This window comes from Diabrotica undecimpunctata, chromosome 8 (genome assembly GCF_040954645.1).
Source record: "Diabrotica undecimpunctata isolate CICGRU chromosome 8, icDiaUnde3, whole genome shotgun sequence".
NCBI classification, from domain to species: Eukaryota; Metazoa; Arthropoda; class Insecta; order Coleoptera; family Chrysomelidae; genus Diabrotica; species Diabrotica undecimpunctata.
Genome location: NC_092810.1, coordinates 141073694 through 141099994, shown reverse-complemented (window position 1 = coordinate 141099994; position 26301 = coordinate 141073694). Strand labels below are relative to the sequence as shown.

Below are 26301 nucleotides of genomic sequence, written 5' to 3'. Positions count from 1 at the left end.
CTCAGTAGTTTCTCTTTATAACGAATATTGCATCTGTACATGAAAATGATGATGGTGAGACAAAATATTAGACGAGATTTTAGATAAAGTATGACTTACCGAAATTTTGCAGAAAAATTTTGTAAGATAATCTATTGTTGTAGTACCAAGTAAGAAGAACTTTTTTTAAGTTTATAGAAAAACAAATTATAAAATCATATAATTAGAATTAATTCTCTAAGTAGGAGAAACCAGATGTGTTATAGTGTGCCCTGTAATTAATTAAATGCATAATTTGAAAGGTTACAGTTTATAGTTATTTAACCAACAAGTGTATTAATAAGGGCGATTAACAATTGAGATATTTTAACGCGTGAGCGAGGCGAGCGCGTTAATGTTCGAAATTGATAATCGCCATTTTAATTCACGAGTTCGTTACAAAACTTTTCCGTCGACCGAACTTTTCAGAAATAAAAATATCTTAGTTTAAATTTTTATTTACTTAACGATAAATAATGACATACAATGACAGACAGTACTTACAGCGGCTGTCATTTTAAATAATTTTTTAGTGGAAATATAAATAGGTACCTATATGTTTGGTTGCCTACACCACAGGTCACTGCCAATCACAGAGCGTTAAATGTGGTTAAATTAATTTATACAAGCGATGTATGTTGTGTTGCCTATAATAAAATCGTTCATTAATAGAAAATCATTCATTAATAGGGGTCATTGATCAATGATTTTGAGGGTGTTAAAATTAATCATAAATGGATGGTCGACGGAAAAATAAATTAATAAAGACAGAATTAATAAAGAAAAATAAAGACTTAGTGAAAAGTTAAGTGCTTTAACAACGTGTGATTCAAGAAAAAATTAGAATAAAACTGAATCAAAAGTAAATCAAATTTCAGTTCAATATAATAGTTAATTTGGATTTCGTTGTCTAATAAACGACTTATTTTTTTTTATTTTAACGATAAAAGTAATTAAAAGCTAACCGACAAGGATATCGCAAAACTATTGACAGTGGGAAACAAACAACTCGGTTTCAGAGAAGGACTGGAAGCAAGGAAAGCTTTGTTCTTCAACGATTATTAGAAGTTCAGAAAATAATTTGCGTCTGCTTTATAGATTTTGAAAGTACGTTTGATAGGGTACAACGTGATAGGCTGCTTAAGTATCTAGAAATGATTGGAATAGATGATCTGAGACTTTTATGTTTAATATATTTTTATATATTTATACATATTTTTTTTAAATTGGAATCAAGAATCTTCTATTCTGGTAGACGGCAAAGAAACAGATAAAATGTTTATTCAAAAAGGTGTCAGACAAGATTGAGTGTTATCTCCAACTTTGTTTAACGTTTACTCGGAAATAGTATGTAACGAACCTTGCAAGGACAAAGAGAAGTTCAAATGGGGGGAGAAATTATTAACAACAATGGATATTATTATAGATATAAAGACATAAACTTATCTCAAAAAAACTAGTAAGTAGCCCTAGTATATTATTTAATATTGATGTTTTATATTTAAATGCACAGAGCCTTTTAAACCAAATGGGCCAAATCAAGTGATTAATAATAGTGATTAGCGAAGCTCGAGGCACAAGTGAAATTAAAGATTCTGAAATTGCTTTGTGTGAGTATAAGGTGATACGCTGCAATTCATCTAAACGATCTACAGGGGGTGTTGTACTATATGTTCAGGATAACCTTAAGTGTACTGCCGCTAAAACTTTTGTTAAAGAAGATAATTTTTGGTGTAAATTTATTAAAGTAGATATTGGTTCTTACAAGATTGTTTTGGGTGGCATGTATCATTCACCTTCTAGTTCTAATGTCGTATTTTTAGAATACTTAGAGCATCTTTCTGATGAATTATTTAAAAGTAATGTCAATTGGTGATTTTAATTTGGTTTTTTTAAGTACTACCTTCTACACCCAGAAAATTAAAGTAATGTTTTTACAATGTGACATTAAGCAGTTAGTAACTGAACCTACTAGAATTACGAATGTTAGTAAAACCTTAATTGATTATGTTCTTGTTAATAATGATCTGGTTAGTTGCTTTGTTCATTCTGAAGCATGTTTAAAATTTCTTTAAATTATTCCCCTTAGAAAATTACTTTCACGCCACCTATGTCTATATATTTTACCAGGAACCCTAAAAATAACCCATAAGCAACGAGCGATTTGTCATGCCTCTTTTTAACAACGAAATAATTCGCCAAATGTTCTCTGCTCTTTTTATCTATCATTTGTTAAATGGAAACCCTTTCTAGTAACAAAGAGATCAGTTTTATATTGTCGAATACCCTGCTCACCTTCTAAGAATAGCAGAGATGTTGGTTTTTACGATAAAATAATAATTCCTGTCGGGGGAAAGTGGTTAGGTTACAAAAACGACCATACTAGCCCTACCATTTAAGTATCATTTTCGCGTGGCACTCTTCGGATAATACTCCCACTCTTTTTTATCCTTAGCTTGTCCAAGATCAGAATTCGAATTCATTTTCGAGTCGGTTCCTGTGGCAAGCGGTTTGTCTCCATCAAACGGCGGTAAGTGTATTTTCAATTTACCCTTATCTATATATCTTCACACAGTGCTTCCTATATTAACTATTTTCTCTTTTGTCAAACAGAAATCTTTCAATTCGAAGAATCGAAGTCACTTCTGGTTGCCGTTCGCCTCTACTATTCGTCTCTGCTGTTCGTCTCTACGTTTCGTCTCTGCTGTTCGTCTCTACTATTCGTGTCCACTATTTACTACTACCTGTACTGCTACCTGTATTACTACTGCGTGATTTTCTTGTTCTGCTGCTTCTCTTTCTTCCTTTTCTTTCTGCCTACATCAATTTGAGAGATTGCGGATTGAAACACCGTAATTCGTTACTGTACCTGAATCATCCACGCCTCTTGAGAAGTCCCATGTACCTGTTGCGAGGGTACGCGTCTAGTGCCTTTATTATTGAGACCGTTCATTGAAAGACGTCATTACCTGTGATTACTGGCTGCCGGCTAAGTACAATGTAGATTATCCAATTGTGGGTACCGACATTTTTACATAAATCATTAGAAGTTGATTTACGACTTCACTTCAGTGACTTTGTCTATGGCCAACTCTCACCGAACGAACTATTATCAGTATAAAACTGCAGTATAATATATACGTATAAATTACGAACAATAGATTTCAGACAATTACGATCAAAATTTAGTAAATGTTTACGTATTCTCAAGGCATTAAAATCACTTATTTGACGAATATTGACGTAGATACAACTATAATATTCCTTGCTTTTCTTTCCTATTCTTGAGTAATGTGCTATATGTAAAATTATTTGCAAACATAGTTAAATAAATAAATCTTGAAAATCTATTACATTTGCCATAAATTGCGTTCATTCATTTTTCTTTCTATTTGGCAATTGTTTTATTCATTATTAAAGCAAATAAAATTCCATTTTAAATCCAGCTTCTTTTACATCGTAATATTTAATTACCATTTTTAATTTTTTTTTGTACTAATTAGCCCTCCAGACAAACGTACATTGTCAAGTTCCAAAGATATATAGCGTCTACTTGTTTCCAAGTCTTAGTAGTCGCCTTCTCAGTTTCTTGCTGGTGTACTCAATCACAGCGCTAGCCGAAGACGGTCATAAAATAAAACCTAGTTGCCAACTTGTGAGTGCTTTAAATAATTCCAGTAATTTTAGTTAATTATTCTACTTATAGTTTTCTAACTATTTATAATCACGATGATGGTAATTAGTATTAGAAAGTTGACTTGTTTTTCTTTCTTTTTTAGTAATTATTTGACTATGTTTTAGTCCATGTTGTGAGACCGCTTTAGTAGGAAAAACGTTTCTGATTTGGTTTCTTTGAGAATTCTTTTTTAAAAATGCCTTTTATAAACAAATCTGAAGGGTACGGTGGAAATTTTTGGGCAGAAATTGTTTAAACAATTTTTTTAAACAAATTCCAAAAATCAACTTTTTTTTGCTTGGAAAAATACTTTTTTAAGTTTTTTGTATCGTGTTAAACAAAAAAAGTTATTTTGTCATTTTTCTTTAAAGTTCAAAGTTTCCGAGTTATACGCGAATTAAAATCAGAAATACATTAAAACAATTTGCAAAAATCGCAAACAAAGTGTCTTTCTCAACTACTAAACCCACAAATTACACGTAAGGCATTACATAAATCTTAACTCTTCTTTTCTGTTTGCTTGAAATCGTCCTTAAAAAATATTCGATTTGAATCTTGGTCGTCTATTATGTCTTGCCCAACTCTTTAAGATCAACAACATCGTCAGATGGGAAAATTTTATCAAATGCTGTGGAACTGCCTTCACCTTTGATTTCATTTTTGATTTCTTATAAATTTTTATTTTTTTTTAGAAATGTTTAACCTTCATTTCCTGAATTTTCAGATGCTTTTCTTTTTTACACTAACAAGTCTATTAATGCTTGAAGTTTTAACGAGAGAATCTTGTTAGTCAATTTTTTGGTGAGAAAAGGTTATTATTTGTGATTTGGAACATTGTTGTTCACAATTGGATTATTTTTTTTTTAATTTATATAGGTGATATTTCAGAATTGTACTCCAATCTTGGAAAAATATTTCTGGATCATGAAGTCGATGGTTCTATGGACTTTTTGTCAATGAATTTGGTGTAGGCAGGTTGTGATTTTATCAGTTTCTCCTGCAGAAAACCAGAAGCTACTCAATCAGTCAAAGATATGTAGGTTTCCACATCGAAGGACAATCAATCAGCTTTTACATTTAAACGATAAAACAGTCATAGAATGACTTATTAATTATTAAAATACCGCAGTAAACGTAGAAAGCCGATATCGTTTAAGGACAGTTTAAGGACAGTGCGTTTTTGCAGGAGAAACTGATGGAATCACAACATACCTGCTCCAAATTCATTGACAAAGAGTCCATAGAACCATCGACTTTATAAGATATATCCTAAGATTGGTCAGAGACGAAAAAGAAAACCCAGAACAAGGTTCCTTGATAACATCGATGAAAACATGAGAAATGTGGGAATACGTGCTTGACGGAGAAAGGCGATGGACAGGAACAACTAAGGAGAAATTATTTGGGAGGCTAAGGTCCACAGAGAACTCTAAATTCTATCATTCAAGTACCCTAGCAAAATAAAATATTTTATGTTATGTTACACAAACATTCATCTACGCTTTTGCTTCTACACCATATAATTCACCAGGTTGTAAAGTAGTTATAATCTTAGTTTGGTTAAGCTATAACTTCGTGACTATACTTTTACTACAGTAAATACACTACATTAATTTATATAAGAAGATCAAAGAGGTAACTTCTTCTAAGAGTGCCGTCTCCCTACGGGGGTTGGCAATCATAATAGCTATTTTTTTTATTTTTGAACTTGCTGCTCTAAACAAATCAATCGATCTACATTGATACCAATCACGTAGAGTCTTCAACCGTGAGTTCTGCCTTCGGCCAACAGATCTTTTTCCTTGAATCTTTCCCTGTATTATGAGTCTCAAAATTTCATATTTTGGTTCCCTCATCACGTGGCCTAGGTATTCCAGTTTGCTGGTTTGTATAGAGGTAACACATACGTATAAACACAAAACGCAAAATTTATCGACTAAAACAGCAGATTGATAATAGATAAACAAAAAGAAGTAGAAAGATGGCAAACCTACATATCCGAAAGTTTTGCGGATGATCGAAAAAAATTGAATAATCAAATGGCAAGTTAGACAACCTGACATACTTAAGGAAGAATTAATTAAAGCTTTGAAAGAAAATAAAAATTAAAAGTCATTGGTCCAGATAATTTAAGTGTTGAAGTTCTAAAACTATTGGACCAGGAAAGAATAAATCTTGTACTTACCTTCTTTAACAAAATATATAATACAGGAAAGATATCCAGACAATGGCCCCAATCTATATTTCTCACGCTACCTAAAAAATCCAACTTATTGCAACAAAATTGTAATAAGCACCGTTTAATAAATCTTATGTGTCATTTCTTCCTGTATTTCCACCATAGCCTTATTTTGGCTAGATCTTTATAAACGATAAGTATGGTTTTCTGCAGTTGATCGTTGAAGGAAAGATTGCAGCTCTTGGCTGTAAAACTTATGCCAATGGCTTGATATCACGGAGGCAAACACAGTTATACGATGAGTACAAGATGGCGAAGAATTTCAGTTGTTGGTCGGCAACCTTAAATATGGAGAAGGCACGTGAAGAAGAAGAAGAAGAAAACATTACTTCAACGATTTAGCAGAGCAACTTTCTTTTATTTTATTTATTTACAGTTAAACCATTAAATTTTAAATTAAGAATTACCCGATTCAGTATTTTCACTCTTTATCTCAATTAAACGAAAAGGTAAAAAAATAAAGTACATATTGTATAACAGTGGCAATGGTGCATTCAAAATTCTGACTGCTGATAAACAGTTGCTTGAATAATCTTCCAGCTCATTCATTATTAATGGCTAATCTTAGTTAGCTAAACTGCAAAAACTTCTATGCCTTTAAACAGACATCAAAGCAAGTTACAAGATCAATTACTAAGTTGTTATATGGGTTTATGGTCCGCAGAGATTGCGTTACATGAATATTGGTGGGTTGGCAACAGCTCCCGTTTTATTTCTTTTCCATCTAAATGAATTGTGTTTAAGACGTTAAAATCTACTTAAAATGAATTGAATTTAAAACAAATTTATAAACCTGATCCAACAACGAATATTAAGAACAATTACTTGTGTTAAAAGTGCAGTTGTATAGTTACTAAAATCCTTACAAACGAATTTTTATAACTCTCCTCCTCCTCCTAAGTGCCTTCTCTGTTGAGGTTGGCAATCAATATGGCAAATTTCTCTCTATTCTGGGCTTGATGAATTAATTCATTTCGTTTTGTGTGGGTCCAATCTCTGATGTTTCGTAGCCAAGATTTTTTCTTTCGTCCTATGCCCCTTTTACCTTCAATCTTGCCTTCTAATATTACCTGGAGCTACTCAAATTCCCTATGGCGCATTATGTGTCCTAGATATGAAGTCTTTCTAATTTTGATAGTTTTGACCAGATAAGGGCGTGTGTTAATTGTAACTCCTACAATGTACATTGAATTGTATAACACTTCCAACTTCACCACATGAAAAGAAACTCATTGTTTGAAATATACCTGCGCTCCAAAATTAACGCATAATTTTAAAATTCTTATCTTGAGTTGTAATGAAAAAATTTATTTTTTAGAAAGGGTACAGGTACTAGAGAAGCAATTAAGGGATTGACACTGATGGCAGAAAGGTATCTTGAGGTTCAAAAACGGCTGTATGTGTACTTTGTCGATTATAGAAAGGCCTTTGACTGCATCAAACACGGAAAATTGATCGAGGTGCTAAAAGAAGTAGGGTCGGACGGACACGACATAGCTATCATAAGTAATACATACTGGAACCACGCAGGATGCGCTCGAACAGAGAACGGAAACGCCAAGCACATCAACATAGAACGAGGAGTGCGTCAAGGGTGCATTTTATCACCCTATTATTTAATGTATATGTCGAACATATAATTAGAGCTTCTCTTGAAGATCGCCCTGAAGGTGCCAGAGCCAATGGAATCATCATTAACAATATAAGATATGCCGATGACACCGTAGTATTAGCAGAAACAGAACTTATTATCAGAAGAAAGTCACAGGCTGGGCTTGGACATTAACTTTTCCAAAACCAAAATTCTGGTATTCCACAAAAACCCCATGGACAAGTTACACCTAACATACAAATAAATCGTATCACCCTTCAGAGTTCCCAAAGCTTTATATACCTGAACAGAGAACTAAATAGTCAACTAGACCACTCAAAAGAAATTAGAAGACGCATTGAAATAGCAAGATCTGGTTTCATGAATATGCGTAAAATGCTCTGTAACCCCAAGCTATCAGTCTCAATAAGATTGAGAACACTAAAGTGTTATGTGTGGTCTCTATTACTATATGGCTTTGAGACATGGACATTAAAACAGTATGACGTCAACAAATTAAATTCATTTGAAATGTGAATGTACCCCCGAATGCTAAGAATAAGCTGGACCAGCAGAACTACGAATGAAGAAGTACTCAGAGCAATGAATACACGCCCTTATCTGGTCAATTGAGAATTAAAAAGAAATAAAGCACCGGGTAGTGATGGAATTCTGGCAGAAATGTTGAAAGAAGGCGGAGAAGTAGTCATCAGGTACCTAAAAATACTTTTTAATAAATGCCTATTTGAAGGAAACATACCAAAGGAATGGAATACTGCTAACACAATATTAATACACAAAAAAGAGGACAATACAGATCTAAAAATTATCGTCCAATATCACTACTATCACAACTTTATAAAACATTCACAAAAATAATTACAAATAGATTGACAACAAAGTTCGATGTATATCAACCAGTAGAGCAAGCCGGATTTAGAAAAGGGTTCAGTACATGTGACCATCTTCACACATTAAGGTCCTAATAGAAAAAGTTAACGAATACAATTTACCAATCTGTTTAGCATTTATAGACTACGAGAAAGCTTTTGACAGCATAGAATTATGGGCTATTGAGGAAGCACTGGTCAACAGCAGAATAGATTCTAGATATAGGATATTAATACATAATATATATCAACACGCTGAAATGGTAGTCACGATGGATAACGGAATGAAAACGAGGCCAATAAAAATCAACCGAGGAGTAAGACAGGGAGACACTATATCTCCAAAACTATTTACTGCCGCACTTGAAGACATCTTTAAATCACTAAATTGGGAAACGAAGGGACTATCGATAAACGGAAAGTATTTAAACCATCTAAGATATGCAGATGACGTAGTACTAATAGCCGACAGCTGGAAAGAACTGAAGACGATGATCGATGAGCTTCATACGGAATCCATAAAAAAAGAACTGAAAATGAATCTGAGTAAAACTAAGCTAATGTCGAATAAAGATGATCAACCGACGATAACCATCCAAGGAACAAAAGTGGAACATGTAGAAGAATACATATATCTGGGTCAGAATATCAAGGTAAACAAAGAAAACCAAACTACCGAAATAAGCAGACGAGTAAGAATGGGACGGGCCGCATTTGGAAAACTCTCATACATACTGAAAGACAAAAAGATACCCCAAAACCTTCGAACAAAAGTGTTCGATTCTTGTATCCTTCCCGTTCTCACTTACGGAGCTCAAACCTGGACATTCACAAAAAAGAACATGGACAAGATTCGAAAAACTCAGCGAGCCATGGAACGACAGATGCTTGGTATCTCACTAATAGATCGGCAAACGAACGAAGCAATCCGGAACAGAACAAAAATAAAGGACGCCGCGAAACAAGCAGCTAAATTAAAATGGAAATGGGCTGGACACAACGAACGTCTCGAAGATGGTAGATGGAACAAAGAAGTCGGAAACTGGCGACCGTACGATGCGAAGAGACCAAGAGGAAGACCTCAAATGCGCTGGAGCGACGATATCAAAAGAGTCGCAGGACCAATGTGGAAACGCCCAGCACACAACAGGGATGAATGGCGAGAAATGGGAGAGGCCTTTATTCGACAATTCGGATAGAAAAAGGGCTATAAAAAAAAAAGGAAAAAAATCTGGTCAATACTATCAAAATTAGAAAACGTCATATCTAGGTCACATACTGCGCCATAGGGAATTAGAGCAGCTTCAGGTAATATTAGAAGGCAAGATTGAAGGTAAAAGGGGCATAGGACGAAAGAAAAAATCTTGGCTACGAAACATCAGAGATTGGACCTACACAAAAGAAAATGAATTAATTCATCAAGCCCAGAATAGAGAGAAATTTGCCATATTGATCGCCAACCTCAACAGAGAAGGCACTTAGGAGGAGGAGGACGTTTAATAAATTTTCAAATTCCCATTGATCAAAAATTTTAAGTGGATTTAGACATTCTTTTAAATATTGATATAAATTACAATAATCAAATAGTTCCTACTTAATTTACTTACCATAAAAATAGTAGTATATAAATACATTCATCTTCCATCTTAAATACTTTTTATGGCTCATTTCGCGTTCAACTTTTCCATTTATTTTTTTCATAACCTGCGTTAGGGTCGAGAATATTAAGACCCTAAACCTCAAAAATACGTCAAATAAGATGAAATTGAGAATATCGCCGCGGGTAATGTACAAAACGACACACATATGAACTCTGAGCGGAAAAAGATTTCGGAGATAACCGTTTTCTTATGCGTTTACAGAAAATTGTGGAAAACATGAACATTCATTCATATTCCGGTTATATTGACTTTTTATTCTAGCGTTTAATAAAAACAAAATCCCTGAAGAGTGTATAAATTTTACCTATATCAGAAGGGCTTTATAAGGTTTAATATTCGAATCATGATTTCCTGTGAATTGATTGCTCGTTAGTTCGCTTCTTAGAGACCTTTTTAATTGTCGACAGCAATTGCTTTTTATCCTTTTTATCCAAATTTAATCGTACTAATTTATTTACATCCATTGTTTATAGTCATAAAAAAGATGTTTTTCTGCAAAATATTTCATGAAGTAATCTAAAGAATAAATTTCATTGTGGGTTGTTTTTAGAGGTGTTCATGCGATCATTGATTTCGTATTCTTTATATTTTATTATTTGGAATTAACATTGGTATTTTGATTAACTGTAGATATGATATGATAAGATTCAGCATTAGACACTAGACTGCTGGCGGCTTCTTTGCATTGGGTGAACTTTTCTAATATCTTTGACTCGTTATGTGGTAGAATTGGGCATACTGCAGCTAAATGACGTAATTGTTTACAAGAAAAACATTTAAAGTTTTCGGTTGGTAAGAAAATTCTGTATGATGTATTGTCGAAATTTATTATAAAAGAAGCTGGTAATTTTATTAATTAATTACATTGTTTTCTAAAGGAGTAATATACGTTTGTCGGAGAAACTGAGAAAACGACTAAATTCTGGGCGAGACGCGTTTATTTTAAGAAAGTTGATAGGAAATAATAGATTTAGACCTAGCTTCATTAGCTCTGCTTCTAATAGTATGTGGTCTACTGGAGCATACATTGAATAAAATAGTTCTTTTACTTGGAGTGATTATTTCCGGGCAGTGAGAATTTGATTGTTGACTTTAATAATTGAACCCTAATTTTTTAAAAAGTTATCTACCAGTTCTTTAAAAAGAAGTAATTGCGTATTCTATTTTACCAAATTCGATAGGCGAAAATAATATATTTAGGACGTACAATACTGCCCAAAGCTATTAGATAATCTTCTTCAAGATAGAGGTTTAGAAGGTGTATTATTTTCAGTTTTTATTACCAATTACTTATTGCTATTGTCGGTATTATATTATCATTATGGATTATCAGATTTTCGGACTTTTGAACATATTCAGACATTATTTATCGTATTTCGCTTATTACCAAAAATTTATTATACACATGTTTTATATATATATATATATATATATATATATATATATATATATATATATATATATGTAATAATTAAAATAAAATCAAATCATAAAAATAAATGTATTTTTTAATTTAAGCGGCCTCGCAGGGATTCATCAGTGGCGCCCTCTCAGGATGGACGTCCCCATTTATGGTAAAAATAGTTGAAGATAAAGTACATTATAACATTAGAGAAGATCAAGCAGCACTATTTGCTGTAGTAAACATAATTGGTCTAATAATCCTTTCGCCATTCTTAGAGCCATTTTTATTGACATTATTGGAAGGAAAAAGGCAATTATTTTAACATCTGTACCGTACATGATATCTTGGTTAACAAAAGCGTTGTTTACTAATTTATGGGCTTTGTATTTTGCAAGGGTATTAGTCGGATTGGGAGATGCTTTGATTATGTGCGTGATTCCCATATATATTGGAGAAGTTGCTACACCAAAAGTGCGTGGAATTTGGGGAAATGCTTTCTTTATTTTAGTGATATTTGGGACTTTTATTATAAATGTTATTGGAATATACTGCAGTGTTAAAGTAACATCTTACCTTTTTCTAATATTGCAAGTAATAGTTTTATTTTTATCTGCATTCATTCCCGAGTCACCATCTTTTTATATAGCAAAAAATCAACTTTCTGAGAAAGAAGATAAAAGATCAAGCGAAAGGTTTTAACCTGATTGTGCTTCCAAGAACTAACTTCTGGCATTGATTATAAACCAATCATGGGTGGTTTATAATCAATGCTTCTGGTTTGAAACTTGACATATTGCGTCCATATGATTTCATTTGTTTGCGATATCGGCACATTTTGTTAAGTATGTTCGTAATCACAATTTGGAGTCGGATGCTCCTCATCATTCTTCTAAATGTGCATATCTTCTAGAGATGACTCAGTCCACTTCCTAAGATTAGCCAGCTAGGATATATGCCTATATCTAGGGCCTCCCTTACCCTCAATCTTGCCTTGTAGAATCAAATGTAATGCCTTGTAAAAGTCGGTATTTATTATTACGCATGATATGGCCGAAGTAAGCCAATTTTCTGTTATTTAAGGTGTTAACAATTTCTTTTCTGTTCTTAGCCTCTGGATAATAGTTATGTTACTTGTGTGGTGTATATATGAGACCATCAACATACGTCGGTAGCACCACATTTCAAATGCCTCTAATCGTTTTATTGCATCTTCTGTAAGGCTCCAGCTTTTACTCCATAGAGGAGGACACTAAAGACCTAACATCTAAGAATTCTTATGCGTATATTGATACTTAAAAATAGGTTGCAGATAATCTTCCTAAGGCTGTTGAAAGAGCTTCTGGCTTTTTCAATACGAGTTTTTATTTCGTAGCCGTGATCCCAAGTATCTTTAATATTGCAGCCCAAATAGCATATTTTTTTCACTCTTTCTAACCGTGTATCGTCTATTGTAATTTGGGCGTATATATTGGTGTTCTTACTAATGATCATTATTTGTCTTCTTGCAATTTAGTTTTAGGCCGTATTTGTTACATGTTTCTACAACGTTATTCATTATCCTCTGGAGCCCCTACGCACTATCTTCCAGCAACACTGTATCGTCTGCATATCTAATATTGTTTATAAGTTGGCTACCTACAGCAATTCCATCTTCTGATTCGTCCAAGGCCTCTCTAAAGATGTTTTCAAAGTATATGTTAAATAATGCCGGTGACAATACGCAACCCTGTCTAACTCCTTTTTCGACTGTAATGATCTCGGCCAGTTCATTTTCTAATCGCACTGTTGCTTTTTGTTGGAGATATAAGTTTGAGATGAGTATCCAATACTTATATATAATATTATATCCAATACTTATATATACATATACTTATATATATAGATATATATATATACTTATATCCTTACCATCGAGTCCTTTTTAGCCAATACTATATCCAAATGGGTTGGTAGAGTATTTTCTGAAAAGTGAGTTGGTTCGATGAGCTTAATTATCAAATTTTATGAATAACATTCTAAAACATTTGCAGGCCATGCACTTTTTACCGAATTAGGTAGAAGACTCACGAACGGGTGTGGAACTACAGAAAGATAGATAGAGAAAGAGAGAGTACAAGAGAGAGAGAGAGAAAGAGAGTAAGAGAGAGTGAGAGAGACTTATAGAGCACATTGTTATTGGGTATTTTTCTACCTGATTAAATTGTAAATCAACTTTTTGCTTTTTGGTGAATTTTTTTAACAAATTGTAGATAAAATATGATTAAAAAAATAAATGATCTAATCTAATAATAATCTAATGATCACTTTCTAATTTTTGTTTCAAAATATTTGGTAATATTATAATTAACCACAAATGAAAATGTATCACCTTGTATAATGACATATATGAATAGACACTATTTACAGTTATCTCGTTTGTGACATACTACAATGACAAGTAATATATAAAATATTGTTTTGTTTCATTTTGACAAGAAGATTTTGATAGACGTACGAATCTAAATATTGAAAAATGGCAGATGAAGAGCTTGAAGAAGAAGAAAATGTCGGAGAAGGAGGAGAAGGTAAGGAAATATATCCTTACGGAGAGTACGAAGGAGGAAGGGACGATCAATTAGATAGACATGGGTTCGGAAGTGCTTTGCTTCCAAATGGTGACATTTACGAAGGAGAATATTACCACGGCAAACGGCATGGACGTGGAATGTACTGTTTTAAAAATGGTTCTAGATATAGCGGAATGTGGAAGAAAGGTCTTAAACATGGAAAAGGAGAATTTTTATATCCTGATGGTACAAAATATATAGGGGATTGGAGAAAAGATTTTAAACATGGTTATGGTAAGTACTAGAGTTAGACAGTTTTACACAAATTAGCAGTATATAAGTTCAAAATATGAATTTAATTTATCTTAAGACTATTAATTAAAATGATCAGAAGATATAAAGGACATTTTGCAATATATTTAGGTAATATTGACAATCCTAGATTTACCCTGACTGCTAGAAATAGTCATATAATGCTAAAAAGACTGTATAAACTTTTATTTTTAGTGTCTAGCAATTTCCGTGTCTCTTCGTTGACGTTTCCATATCCATTTCTTTATAAATATTATCATTATCTACTTATTAAGTGATCATGTTAACTATGCTAATTATTATTTTTTAACGTTTCTGTTTTCCTTAAATCCTTTAAATCGCACCGTTTTCATATGCAATATTTAGATTTTTACTTCCTAAATGATGCTATTAGTTTTCTCTAAAATTTATTTGTTTTAATGTATGGTAAATATCCATATCTATTTTTGAAACATGTTATGGTTCGCTGTAACTTGATTATTATCCCTACTTTCTTTAACAAGTAACAATTAATGTACCCTTCAGCATTTCTAGTTTCAATTGCAGTGGCGAGAATTTCTAACCTAATGATGCAGTTGTATTCCAAAAATACTATTTTTAGTGAGAATAAGCCACACTTAAAGTTTAAAACAGTAATTATTTTAAGATTCCACAAGAAAATAGCTTTAGAACAACTTTTGTACATTTCAAACAACACATATTATCATATTATTTTCTTTCAGTTATCTACAGTTACTTTGACAAATTTTTGATCCACCAATACTTCTACACCTCCTTACGTAAAATTAACATTTTGTTTTGCAATTACATTTTTTATTTACACCCAAACCATTTCTATAGGGTTTAAATATGGATAAAATGGTGAAAGTTTTAAGGAAATATATCCATATTCTTGCAAGAACTTAGCAAAATTGTATTGGATATGGTTTTATTTGTGTTTTGTGTTGTCTGCAAATGTGGCCAGTTTAATATTGTCTGTAACAGGAATGTCACAGGTAAATAAAAAATATTATATTGGGTCTCAGAACACTCCCTTTTAGATTCCTTTGATTGGTTGTAGTTCTGAATATTCACCTTCCTGTTTAACTCTAAAAGTTTACTCTTCCAACTATGACTGTATTAAATGGACATATTGAAAGAGAAGATATCGTTTTAGCTTTAGTACCAAGTCTTTATGCCACTTTCCTTTTTTGCTTTGCTTTAAATGCTTTTTCTGTGTCTAGGAAAATAGCTAAGTATATTTTATTCTCTTCTAGAGATCTCTCTATAATATTTGTTATGTTAAGCCACTGTCCGTTACTTCTTCTTCGACGGAGGAAGGGTAGATAGTAATAAAATACAGTCATTGTCGTAAAGAACCATTACTCAGCATAAAGGAGTCTGTTTCCTCGAGGCTACAAGCATATAAAGAGAAATGAAAAAGGTGTAGCACTTGCTATAACGAGCAAAGCCCCAAAAATGGGCATTCTCAGGACAACCGCCAATAACAATTATTAGAATTGTCAAATGGTGCAACGTGTGCGCCAAAATACGTATCCGGTCCAATCTAATAGCATACGGCACAAGCATAGGCAAGGATTTGCATTGATTTGTTATATATTCAACCGGTGGTTGTGATTTGTGACATACGTATTACTTTTTCCAGAGCCAGATTGAACAGTATACAGAAGAAAGGGTCTTCCTGACGCAGCCTGTTATTTGTTTTAATAGGTTCAGATAGTTTTGCTCGATTAGTACTCTACATTCATCTTTTTTTAGACCATTTAAAGATATCTATTTTTTGTATACGGTGCAAAGTATTCCAATATTCCAATCACTGGCGAGATATTTCTGTGATTATATTTCGTTTATAACACATAAACAGAATGGAGGAGACCCGTGTCGTTAAAATAGCATTGCAGAATTGCGTGCCCTCCAAGTACAAAAGACCTGGCAGGACCCTAGGCTACCTATCTCTCGACATACGCCCTTAGTGAAACCTCTGCCCCTACGAGTCCGACACCAAAGTGAAGGTGCCACGCAGCGTGTGCAAGTCACACCACGTGGGGGCTTCACCCTCCCCGTAGTACCTGTGTTGCGAGTACCTCACCTACCCGTTATTCCCACACCACGGGCGGATAGGCTTGGCAGGCGGAGGAATTTCCACCTCGCACGTAGACAGGTCGCCGCCGAGGATCTCTCCTCTACCACTCTTGGATCTCCCGGTGGGTACGTGCCGGGGCACCCACACCACGCCTGACACAAGGTCAGGAGAGGTATGTACGGGCCCAGTTCGTTCAACCTCATCAGGCTCTTTTGGAATGGGAGTAGAGTGCTCCCACGAGAGTCTCGTCTCGGATACTAGGAATGTAGACTGGTGACCGTGTCGCCGAAGCGACCGTGTGCGTTTCTACCAACCCGACACCTCAAGCGACGGCTCTCCATCTCCCTATTCCTACCCATTAGTCGCCTCTTACGACAGGCAGGGCTTTCTGACCCCGGCCGTATTCTTATCTCCGCGAGCCGGACGGAGCGTCAAAATAGCAAGAGATAAGTCAATAATCGGCAGAAGAAGTATCACACGACCACGCAAAAGATGGAGTGACAACCTTCCATAGAGGTATTAATCCGTCAATGAACAAGCAGAATTGCTTATAAAGGGGAAGAAGAAGAAGAAGAAGAAGAAGAAGAAGAAGAAGAAGAATATTTCGTTTATGCGCTGCTCTAGTGCCATTATGGTATTGTAGCTACCTGCTTTATACAATTCGGCTGAGAAATTCTCTATTATGAGTTTCTGGCTAGTTTTTAACAGCATCTTAAACTTCAAGAATCGTTGGTGGTTCTTTTTCCTCTCGTCTGTTCCGCTTACCTCTTCTCTTTTTTCTTTAAGGTTATTTTATTTGTATTAAGTACCCAGTTAAAGTATTCCATCTATTAATTCAAGACATATTTCCTTGTTGTTAATAGGTCACTTTCTTATATAATGCTTTAAATTTTTTTAACGGTTTCCTTTTCTTCTTTCTCTCTGGTAGGCTTCAATTTTTTTCTCTTGTTACATTTTTATATTCATCGACAAACTTCATATACATTTAGTTTCCTTAGTCTGTTGGTGATATTTTCCGAGTACCATTTTGCAACTGTTGGGTCTCTTTTGCACATTCCGTTTTTTTTAGCTATTTTATGTTCTTTTCTAACGTTTGAAATTCTATGCCACAATGTTGAGATTACTAGGCCATAATCTGAGTCTATTCTCACTAGTTTGTATATATTTGAATACTTTATAAACTATTCCTGTGGATTCCGGTGTCAATCTGATCTGTTTACTCGTACTACACTTGACCGCCTCCATTCTAAAAAATTGTTTATAATAAGCGCATTTACACTTTTTTTATGAGACTGAATTACAAACTCATTTCAAATCCAGTGGTTAGAAATTCTCGAAAATAATTCTTATCAGTTCTTTATATGTCTTTAATGACTATATATTTACAGTTTTAAACATAAATCAATCAAACAAATTTTATTTACGGCTTAAGTGAGTAATATAATATTTTGAGATTTCAAATGTAAAATATTCTTCTTTGCATTTTGAACCAGCTGTATATAAATCTTAAAACACAGGAACCTACTATTATGTCAACGGAGATACTTACGAAGGCCGTTGGTATCAAGGTCTACGTCATGGATTGGGAACTTATACATTTAAATCGTCTAATGTTACACATTATGGAACTTGGAAAGAAGGAAGAATGGAAGGTCCGGGAATAATTAATTATCCACAGTACAGGTATGCTAATTTTAACAATAACGTATTTTAGTTTTTCTAGTTTTCTTTTAGCAACTATACATTTTGTCGTTTTATTTTTAGTTATAAAATAAAACTTTATAAAACCAGGCTCTCTATCACACGATCTTTAGTTTGGAAAATTGTACGAGGTTTGCTGACCGTTATTCATAGACCATCTTATAGGTCTCTCTTCCTTATTTATTTTTTATGCTCCCTCTACACATTTTTTCTTGATTTACTCTTAGTTAGTTTCTCCGTATGGTGACCATCTCAGTATGATTAGTATAGTAGACAGTTTACCGTTTGCCATTCTTTACAAGAGATCAAGCCTTATTAACCATTTTGTCCGTATATCTTAAGTATTTTGTATTTTTTTTTTATTGATTTATTTAATGTCGTCCGAACCACTGAGGTTATAGAAGACAACAATGAAAAATACATATTAGAATAAAAAAAGGTAAATATTAATTACATACTAACATGGAAGAAGATTGATATATGTAATTTGTGATACAGACTAGAATATACTGGATGTTTTATTCTTTTACGCCTGGATTTTCCAGCAGTTCTTTTCGAAAATCTTAATTTCAATAATTGCTAGTAACATTATAAATACTTGTCTCACTCACAGTTTTTTTATTTAGTTTTAGGTGGTAGATATAAATACTGTTATATTTATATCTACCACCAAATCCATTTACTATAAACTTATATTATATGCTCTCTACATAATTATATTTTTTGTTAAATCTTCTTCATTTTCCGTCTCCCCTGAGAAAGTCCGCAATGGCCCTTCTCAGAACCCAACGACTAGAAAACTCGGACCTATGATCCGAATTTGTCACTTATATGTAGAAAGTATAAGCTATGCAAAGAGCCAGTACTTTAAAATTTCTAAACGATAACGAGATCGATCTGGTCGCTCTACAGGAAACGCACTGCGAAACGGAAGAACAACTGCAAACAAGCTGAAAAATACCTGGCTTCGAACTACTGGGTGCCATGTACCATCGATGATACGGCACAGCAACGTACGTTAAACAAAACGTAGAAAACGCCATCTTCTTTTCCACGTATACTAATGATGAAATTCATAATTTTGTTGTAAAAATTAAAAGCATCACCGTTACTAACACCTACAAACTACCAGCTATGACCAGCTGACCAGCTCAAGTTATCCACACACATCTGCATCCGTCAATATACGTGGGAGACTACAACAGTCACCATGATCAGTGGAAATGTAAACAATGCAACAGTAATGGGAATTCACTAGTAAAATGGGCAGAGGACGAACATCTATCGCTTAAGTTTGATGCTAAATACCGACCTATATTCATGTTGGCAGCATGGAAGAAGGGGTATAATCCTGATCTATGTTTTGTCTTTACTAATAAAACCAGCAACCTCTTGCAGTCTCTCGAAAAGTAATGGATGACTTCCCGCACAGCCAACACCGCCCAGTGATCATAGAGGCAGGAACCCAAATTCCTATAATCACATCCATCCGTCGTCCACGGTGGAATCTAAAGATGTGGGGTAGGTTTTCTGCGAAAGTAAACAAGACTCTAGGCTGGATACCCCTACTATCAGAAATTTGTTGGAGCCGCAATAAACACAGCCAAAAGCATATACTAAGAGGCTATCGAAAAGAATACATTTCTGGTAGGTCCCATAACAGCAAAGAACTGTATTAAAACTATCTTGAAATCGGCGATTAAGAAATGGACGGAAACTGTAAAAAGTCTTAATTTTCAAACATCAAGTAGGCAAGCATTGACACTACTAAGAAAATTAGGAAGCGGAACTCCTATAATAAGGAACAAAACAATTTACCCAAACACTATTGTCTCACTAATGGATCATGGGAATCAAGGAATCAGGGAGTAAATCATTTGAAGAAACAGAAGAAATCCTCACGGCTAACTTACACACAGTAGGAAAGTATTTCCGTAAATGGAGGCTCCAACCAAAACAGAGGTTTCCAGTTTCGACCTAAATAACAAGCCTGCAGAAAGAACACTTAACATCCAATTCGAAAATACCACACTCGCCCACAATAAAACAACAAAAGTACCTTGGAGTCACTCTTGACAGAACCCTATCTTTTAAGGAACATTTGTCGAAAACTGATCCAGAAGCTGTGCGGCACAACATGGGGAGTATCGGCTCCACCTTGCGATCATATGCCCTGGACCTTGTTTTCTCAACCGCGGAATATTGCTCTTAAACCTGGCTTAACAGCCCACATAAGTAGACGCCCAATTAAACAATACAATGAGAATGATTGCTGGTGTTATCAAATCCACCGCTACGCAATGGCTCACAGTAGTGAGCCACATTCCACCACCCAAATTATGGCGCGTACACTCCCTCACTAGTGAGTACAGAAAGATACTTTGTAACGAGATCCTGACAATCCATCAAGATATAGATGTTGTCAACAGTAATCGCCTACACTCCAGACGACCGCCAATAAAAACATCATCTACTGCTGTGGAAAATAAGTTCAACTTAACGATCACTCGTGAACAGATGGAACAACAAAATAGCAGCTTACCCTGCATCACACAAAAACCACCAAGTTTTGACTTACCACGTAACACATGGACTATGCTGAACAGAATCGAAATTCCAACACGTCAGATGCGGTTAGATGATGCACAAATGAGGTAAACGACCATCCCCACTCTGTAACTGCGGACAACCACAAACCATCTGTCACATCACAGAACAGTGTCCCGCAAGATTCTACCATGGCAGACCAGATGATTTCCTAATGGCGACTCCAGAGTCGATACACTATATACATAAGTTAGATGTTCGTTTGTGAACATATATGTATTATGTTTTATATGAAATATATGTAAATTTAAATGAAAATGTGTCAAGTACCATACGATAAATAAAAACTATGGTCTGCAATCATCAGGGAAATACGCAGCTTGGATGTTACTGCTCTAAATAGTTCAATGAACCACACAGTCATTTTATTTAACCACGAGATACGTCTTCTATCTCCACTATCTACTGGAAGTGGATTATACCGTTATCTTATACTTTTCAACACCTTAACATTTCTGACACGATCTACGATCTGGCACAATTATCTTCAGAACATGAATATAATTGTAAAATTATGCAAATATTATCAAAAATGTATTCAAAATGGGCTGATTCTCGTTATAAAAAATAATTTTTAAGTGAAAAAACCCACCAATTTTTTAATTGCGTATACAATAAGTATCGATTACATTTAGATGCATATTACACTCAAAATTAAGGACCGAAGTGTGTATATTTATAAATATTGTAAATTGTAAGTTTTGAGTCACTTAAAATTAATAATTATTACAGATTTCATGGCTCCTTTGAAAAAAATCTTCCTAAAGGACCGGGTTGCTTTACTTTCGATGCCAAATATATGCAGCATGGTTTCTACGTCAACGTACGTGACCCCAAATTTGATTATGTAGGATCCGATGAACTACAACTCTCCAATAATGAAGACGACAGAGAATATCGTGGAAATCCAAAAGGAATTGTACCAATCTGGCGTGCAAGAACTGTAACAGGTAAAAGAGCTTATCCTTTACTCTTTTACCCTCCTTTAACTAAAAATAAAGGATAAATCCTTTACCAGCTTTGCTATTTTATCTTCTCTAATATAATTCAGCTATATATACCTCGAGTGCAAAAAATCGACTCAAAAGCGATATTTGAGATTACACCTTCTGTTTCAATGTAAGAGGTATGAAAATAAAAGGATGTAACATGAAACTTTATTATTGAACTTACAAAAACTGCTATTGTAATATTTGGAAGACGCGTTATAAAAACAATATGGCAATGCGAACAGAGTTTCATAAATATTCATCACTAAAACTAACGCAATAAAAACGTTATGAACAGAGAAATCATCAATTACTAAATGAATTTCTTTATTTTTCAGTATCTGATATTATATCCCCTACCCCTTATTACACTGTCCAATCGATTTCGCATAGATTGAATGACTTTTCTAATAAATTCTTGAGGCATTGCTTCCTATTCATCATTAAGCGTAGCTCTCAATTTCATTATGCTCCTTGGTGCATAATTTCTGTCCCGGACCCTTCGTTTAAGCTCATCCCAAACATGATCTATTGGATTTATGTCTGGACTTAACGTAGGCCAATTTATTGTAGGTATGCCGATCTTAGTCAGATAGGTGGTAGTGACTCGTGCGGTATGGCATCGTGCATTAGAAATTAAGGTATCACCAATAAATCCCGCGTATGAAACCACATGTAACAATCTGCCGTTAAACTTCCTCCACTTTCTCTACCAGGCACGAAAATCAACACGGTTTTCCCATCCATGGAAATGCCTATCCAAAACATACAAAAACCGCCTCCATATGACACAATTTCTCGTATACAACATTGAGCTCATGGTTCTCCCGGTCTTCTTTAGACTCGACACCTCTTGTCGTTGCTATGTAGGCAGATCCTACTTTCGTTGGAGAATAATACCTGACTCCATTGATAGTCGTCCCAATCCAAATGTTCGCAAGCAAGTTCTAATCACCTTTGCTTCTGGGCTGCAGTTAGTTTAGGCCCTTTTTGGTGTCAGGTTGGCTGTCTTAAGTCTCCTTCTGAGTGTCCAAATGCAGGTAACCACCATCCTCGGACCTCTCTAAGCTCTTCTTTGAGATTAGCACCAGTCATATGTCGATCTCTCAGGAATTTCGATACAAGAAATTGATCATCTCTCTCCGTTGTTATTCGTTTACGGCCTCCTCCTTGTCGGCGGACATAATCACCAGTATCTTGGTACCAACAATACACTCGGGACACAGCAGATTGGCTTAAATTTTGTCGATTTGCCACGGCCCTCTGCCTTAAACCTTCTTTCAATAATGCTACTGCTTGCGCTGCTTTGACGGATGTTGTATCCATTTGTAATGCAGTTGCGAACTTAAATGACTTATATATTAGTGGGTTGCTATGGAAATTGACGCTTACGATGTTAATCGAACGCGTTAAGTCGGTTCGGTTTGGAATACGTCATAAGATTCACCAAAACACAAAACTTTTTTTAAACTCAACAATGAGGTTAATTATTGTACACTAAATATTTTTAAATTTATACTTTTTAGATTGAAACAAGAGACGTACTTTCGCAAAATAATTTTGAGTGCACCCAAGTGTAGTTACAATTATTACAAAACCAAATAGGAGACCATCGGTATATACCGCGGAAGTACAATAATTTGACGACTATCTATTGACTGTACTAAATTGAATACTAAGTCGATGGAAACAAAAAATTTAATATTACTCAGACAAAAAAGTATTTAAAAAGTAGTTTCTACAATCAGAAAGACTCAAAGATTAATTTGAAATATTTTTTAATACTTGACGAAGTGCTTTACAAAATAAAGGAAAGCGTTACACATCAAAGTGCATACGTAATAGAGTAACGAACAAGACGTTAAAAGTCTTATTCGATTTGTTGTAACTTTTCTGAATTGCTCTGTAACTTCAAATATGTACAACAAAATATTAAACACAACCTTAGTATATTTTCTAGTGTTGTGTTATCATAGTAAACGTCAGCGAATAAATCTACAAGCTAACATTCAAATTTGGAACATCTCCATAGAAGACGTCAATAAATGTAAATACCTTGGCTCCTAGATAACCAAGGATTGCCAAAGATTAATAACCTAAAGGTTGAAATCCGAGCTCAATTGGAAACAACTTTTTCACTTGATAGCAAGTATCGATTTATGAAAACATACATATATATATATATATATATATATATATATATATATATATATATATATATATATATATATAGCGTTCGAGATGAAGGTATTCAGAAAACTCCTGAAAATACCATGGACAGACCATGTCACTAACGAGACAATATTGCGTAACAGCAACCATGAGAGAGAACTTCGTAACATTATCAAGAAGCGCAAAACCAGTTATCTACTGTCTGTGTCAAGTTAAGAATTCATAAAGGAGCCTTATGGGAAGCGGTGATGCCAGAACTACCGATAGACTGAGATAGGCGAGAGTAGTGGAGTTGCAGCGAAAAAGCAGGGCCGAACTGCATGTTATATTGCACATTAGACGTTTTTTCACTTAGGTAACTTTAAATTTTTTTTGTTTTTTTGAAAAATAAAAATTAAAGACATGTCTTTTTCTCACAACAGTTATTTATTAAATTTCGGCTTAGGTCATCATCAGACTCTTAAAAATATTCTTAATTGTTTAATGAACAAATTGAGTGAGTATTGTGGTAGATATTATTAGTGTCAGTAAAAAACATAAAAAAACAATAAAAACTTCTGTATATTTTAAAAAAAATACAACAGAACCATAGAAATGTAACAAATTATTACGCCCGTAAGAAATGCACTGGCCTATCTGTTCAGTTGTGAATTCTTAACTTGAAACAGTCTGTAGGACATATATATGTACCAGGGAAGACAGGACGAGCTCTGGAGGTTGTTGCTGGAAAAGAAAATTAAAGGAAGCAAAGGTCCATGTGGGAGATGTTAATGGTTGAAAAACATCAGAGAGTTGGCGAATCTCATTTGTCAGAATTATAATTTGTTAGAATTATCGCCTACCTTCAGAAATAAAGAGGACACTCTAAGAAAAAGCCGTCACGTTTTAACATTTTTGTTGTGATTTGATATTCTTCTTGCTATTTATTTATTTTTTTTTGTTTTAAAGCTATTCTTATCGTATTATGTTTTAAGCAATATACATAACACTGTCAATCATACTGTAGGTACATTAACGAAAAAAATAGAACAATTTAACAGTGTTTGACATAAAATCTTTTTAGAATATAAAACCGAACTACTGCCTCCCGAACCTACTCCAGTTCACGTTAAGGAAGAAGAAGATTCACTTATCGATATAATCGATTACCTTCAAAAGTACGAAGAAGTTGGTTACAAAGGTGAAGAAGAAGAAGAATATGGAGCAGTGCCGTCTCCTGTAACTCAAGATGTGGTAGAGAATAGTCCAGATACGGAGTTATTGAACGTTTGAGTATTATTATTATTTTTTTTATATTATTAATCACTGTTTAAGCAGCAACAAATAATTAAACTATTAAATGAAATCTTTTTTTTTTTATTTGTTGTAGATTTATTATCTGCAAAATATAGGAAAAGACGTTTGCGCAACAAGAAAAAGATGTTTAAAAAACTATAGGCTTTCAAAATTTGATTTTTGGATAACTCCATTCCCTTTAAATGGCAAGTAACTTTGATTATGTTTGGAGGTATGTTGTCTTGAATAGTGAAATGATATTACAAGGAAAATAATCCAACCGTTGCACATACATAGATTTTAGATATTTAGGCGGCCAAAAGTCATTTTTAAAAAAGACGAAATAACGGTAAGCTATCAACCGTTCCGGTGAGTCAACAATTCCAGCTACAATATAACATCCCCACCACCAGCGACCGAAGCGCAGGAGTTGGCCTCCTGTCATTCGAATTTGACAGTGAACGAGTGTTTACGTGTTAGTTTTCGACGCTCTCCTAAACTTATAACTTTCTTAAGCGCATTATTCATTTCAAGCTAATTGTTTCGATTAAATTGTGATGGATTGCAATAATACAGGTAAGAACTATTGTTTTTGAAAACAAAATAACTCAGTTCATATAATCTATTATTAATTTTTAACACGACAAACATCACCTTGTTCATAATGTATTTTTTTACATCAATTTATGTTCAATAACTGTTTTAAAGTACTTCTTAATCCGCCCTTGTCATAATTTTTGTTATAATATATACTTAACATATGTAACTAAGTAATTCTATAAAAAACAGCCGCAAAAATTCGCGCTTTTTTGAACTAAGCCCCTTTGAAATGCTCTATGTCAAATATAGCAAAATATTGAGTTTGCGTTATGTTGTATTAAACTTGTTTTTCATTTGTTTCAGGTGTACCTACTGCATCGGGTACTAAAGTAGTGACTCGTCAATACATATTTGGTCAACTAAAAAGTTAAATTTTACCAATATTAAATTAAAAACTTGAGGATTATAAGATTTTTCTCCTAATGCGTTATGGGCACAACCAAGAGACTAAAGATGTCTTCAAACAAAGATATTTTAAACAAAAAGAGAAATCAAACGATTTCTACTTAGCGAAACCGAATTCAAATCTTAACCAC

The 26301-nt window shown here is 34.1% G+C and overlaps 2 protein-coding genes across 2 annotated transcripts in view; one reads left to right on the top strand and one right to left on the bottom strand.

Annotated features, from left to right (window-relative positions):
* LOC140448129 (facilitated trehalose transporter Tret1-like) overlaps positions 1–26301 on the bottom strand; it is a 111856-nt gene that overhangs the window by 69893 nt on the left and 15662 nt on the right. The window lies entirely within an intron of this gene.
* Positions 13938–25229, top strand: LOC140448628 (uncharacterized). The gene is made up of 4 exons (XM_072541727.1): positions 13938–14320; positions 17939–18104; positions 21462–21679; positions 24954–25229. The coding sequence occupies exons 1-4, from the start codon at positions 13993–13995 to the stop codon at positions 25160–25162; spliced, it is 921 nt and encodes a 306-aa protein (XP_072397828.1). The 5' UTR covers positions 13938–13992; the 3' UTR covers positions 25163–25229.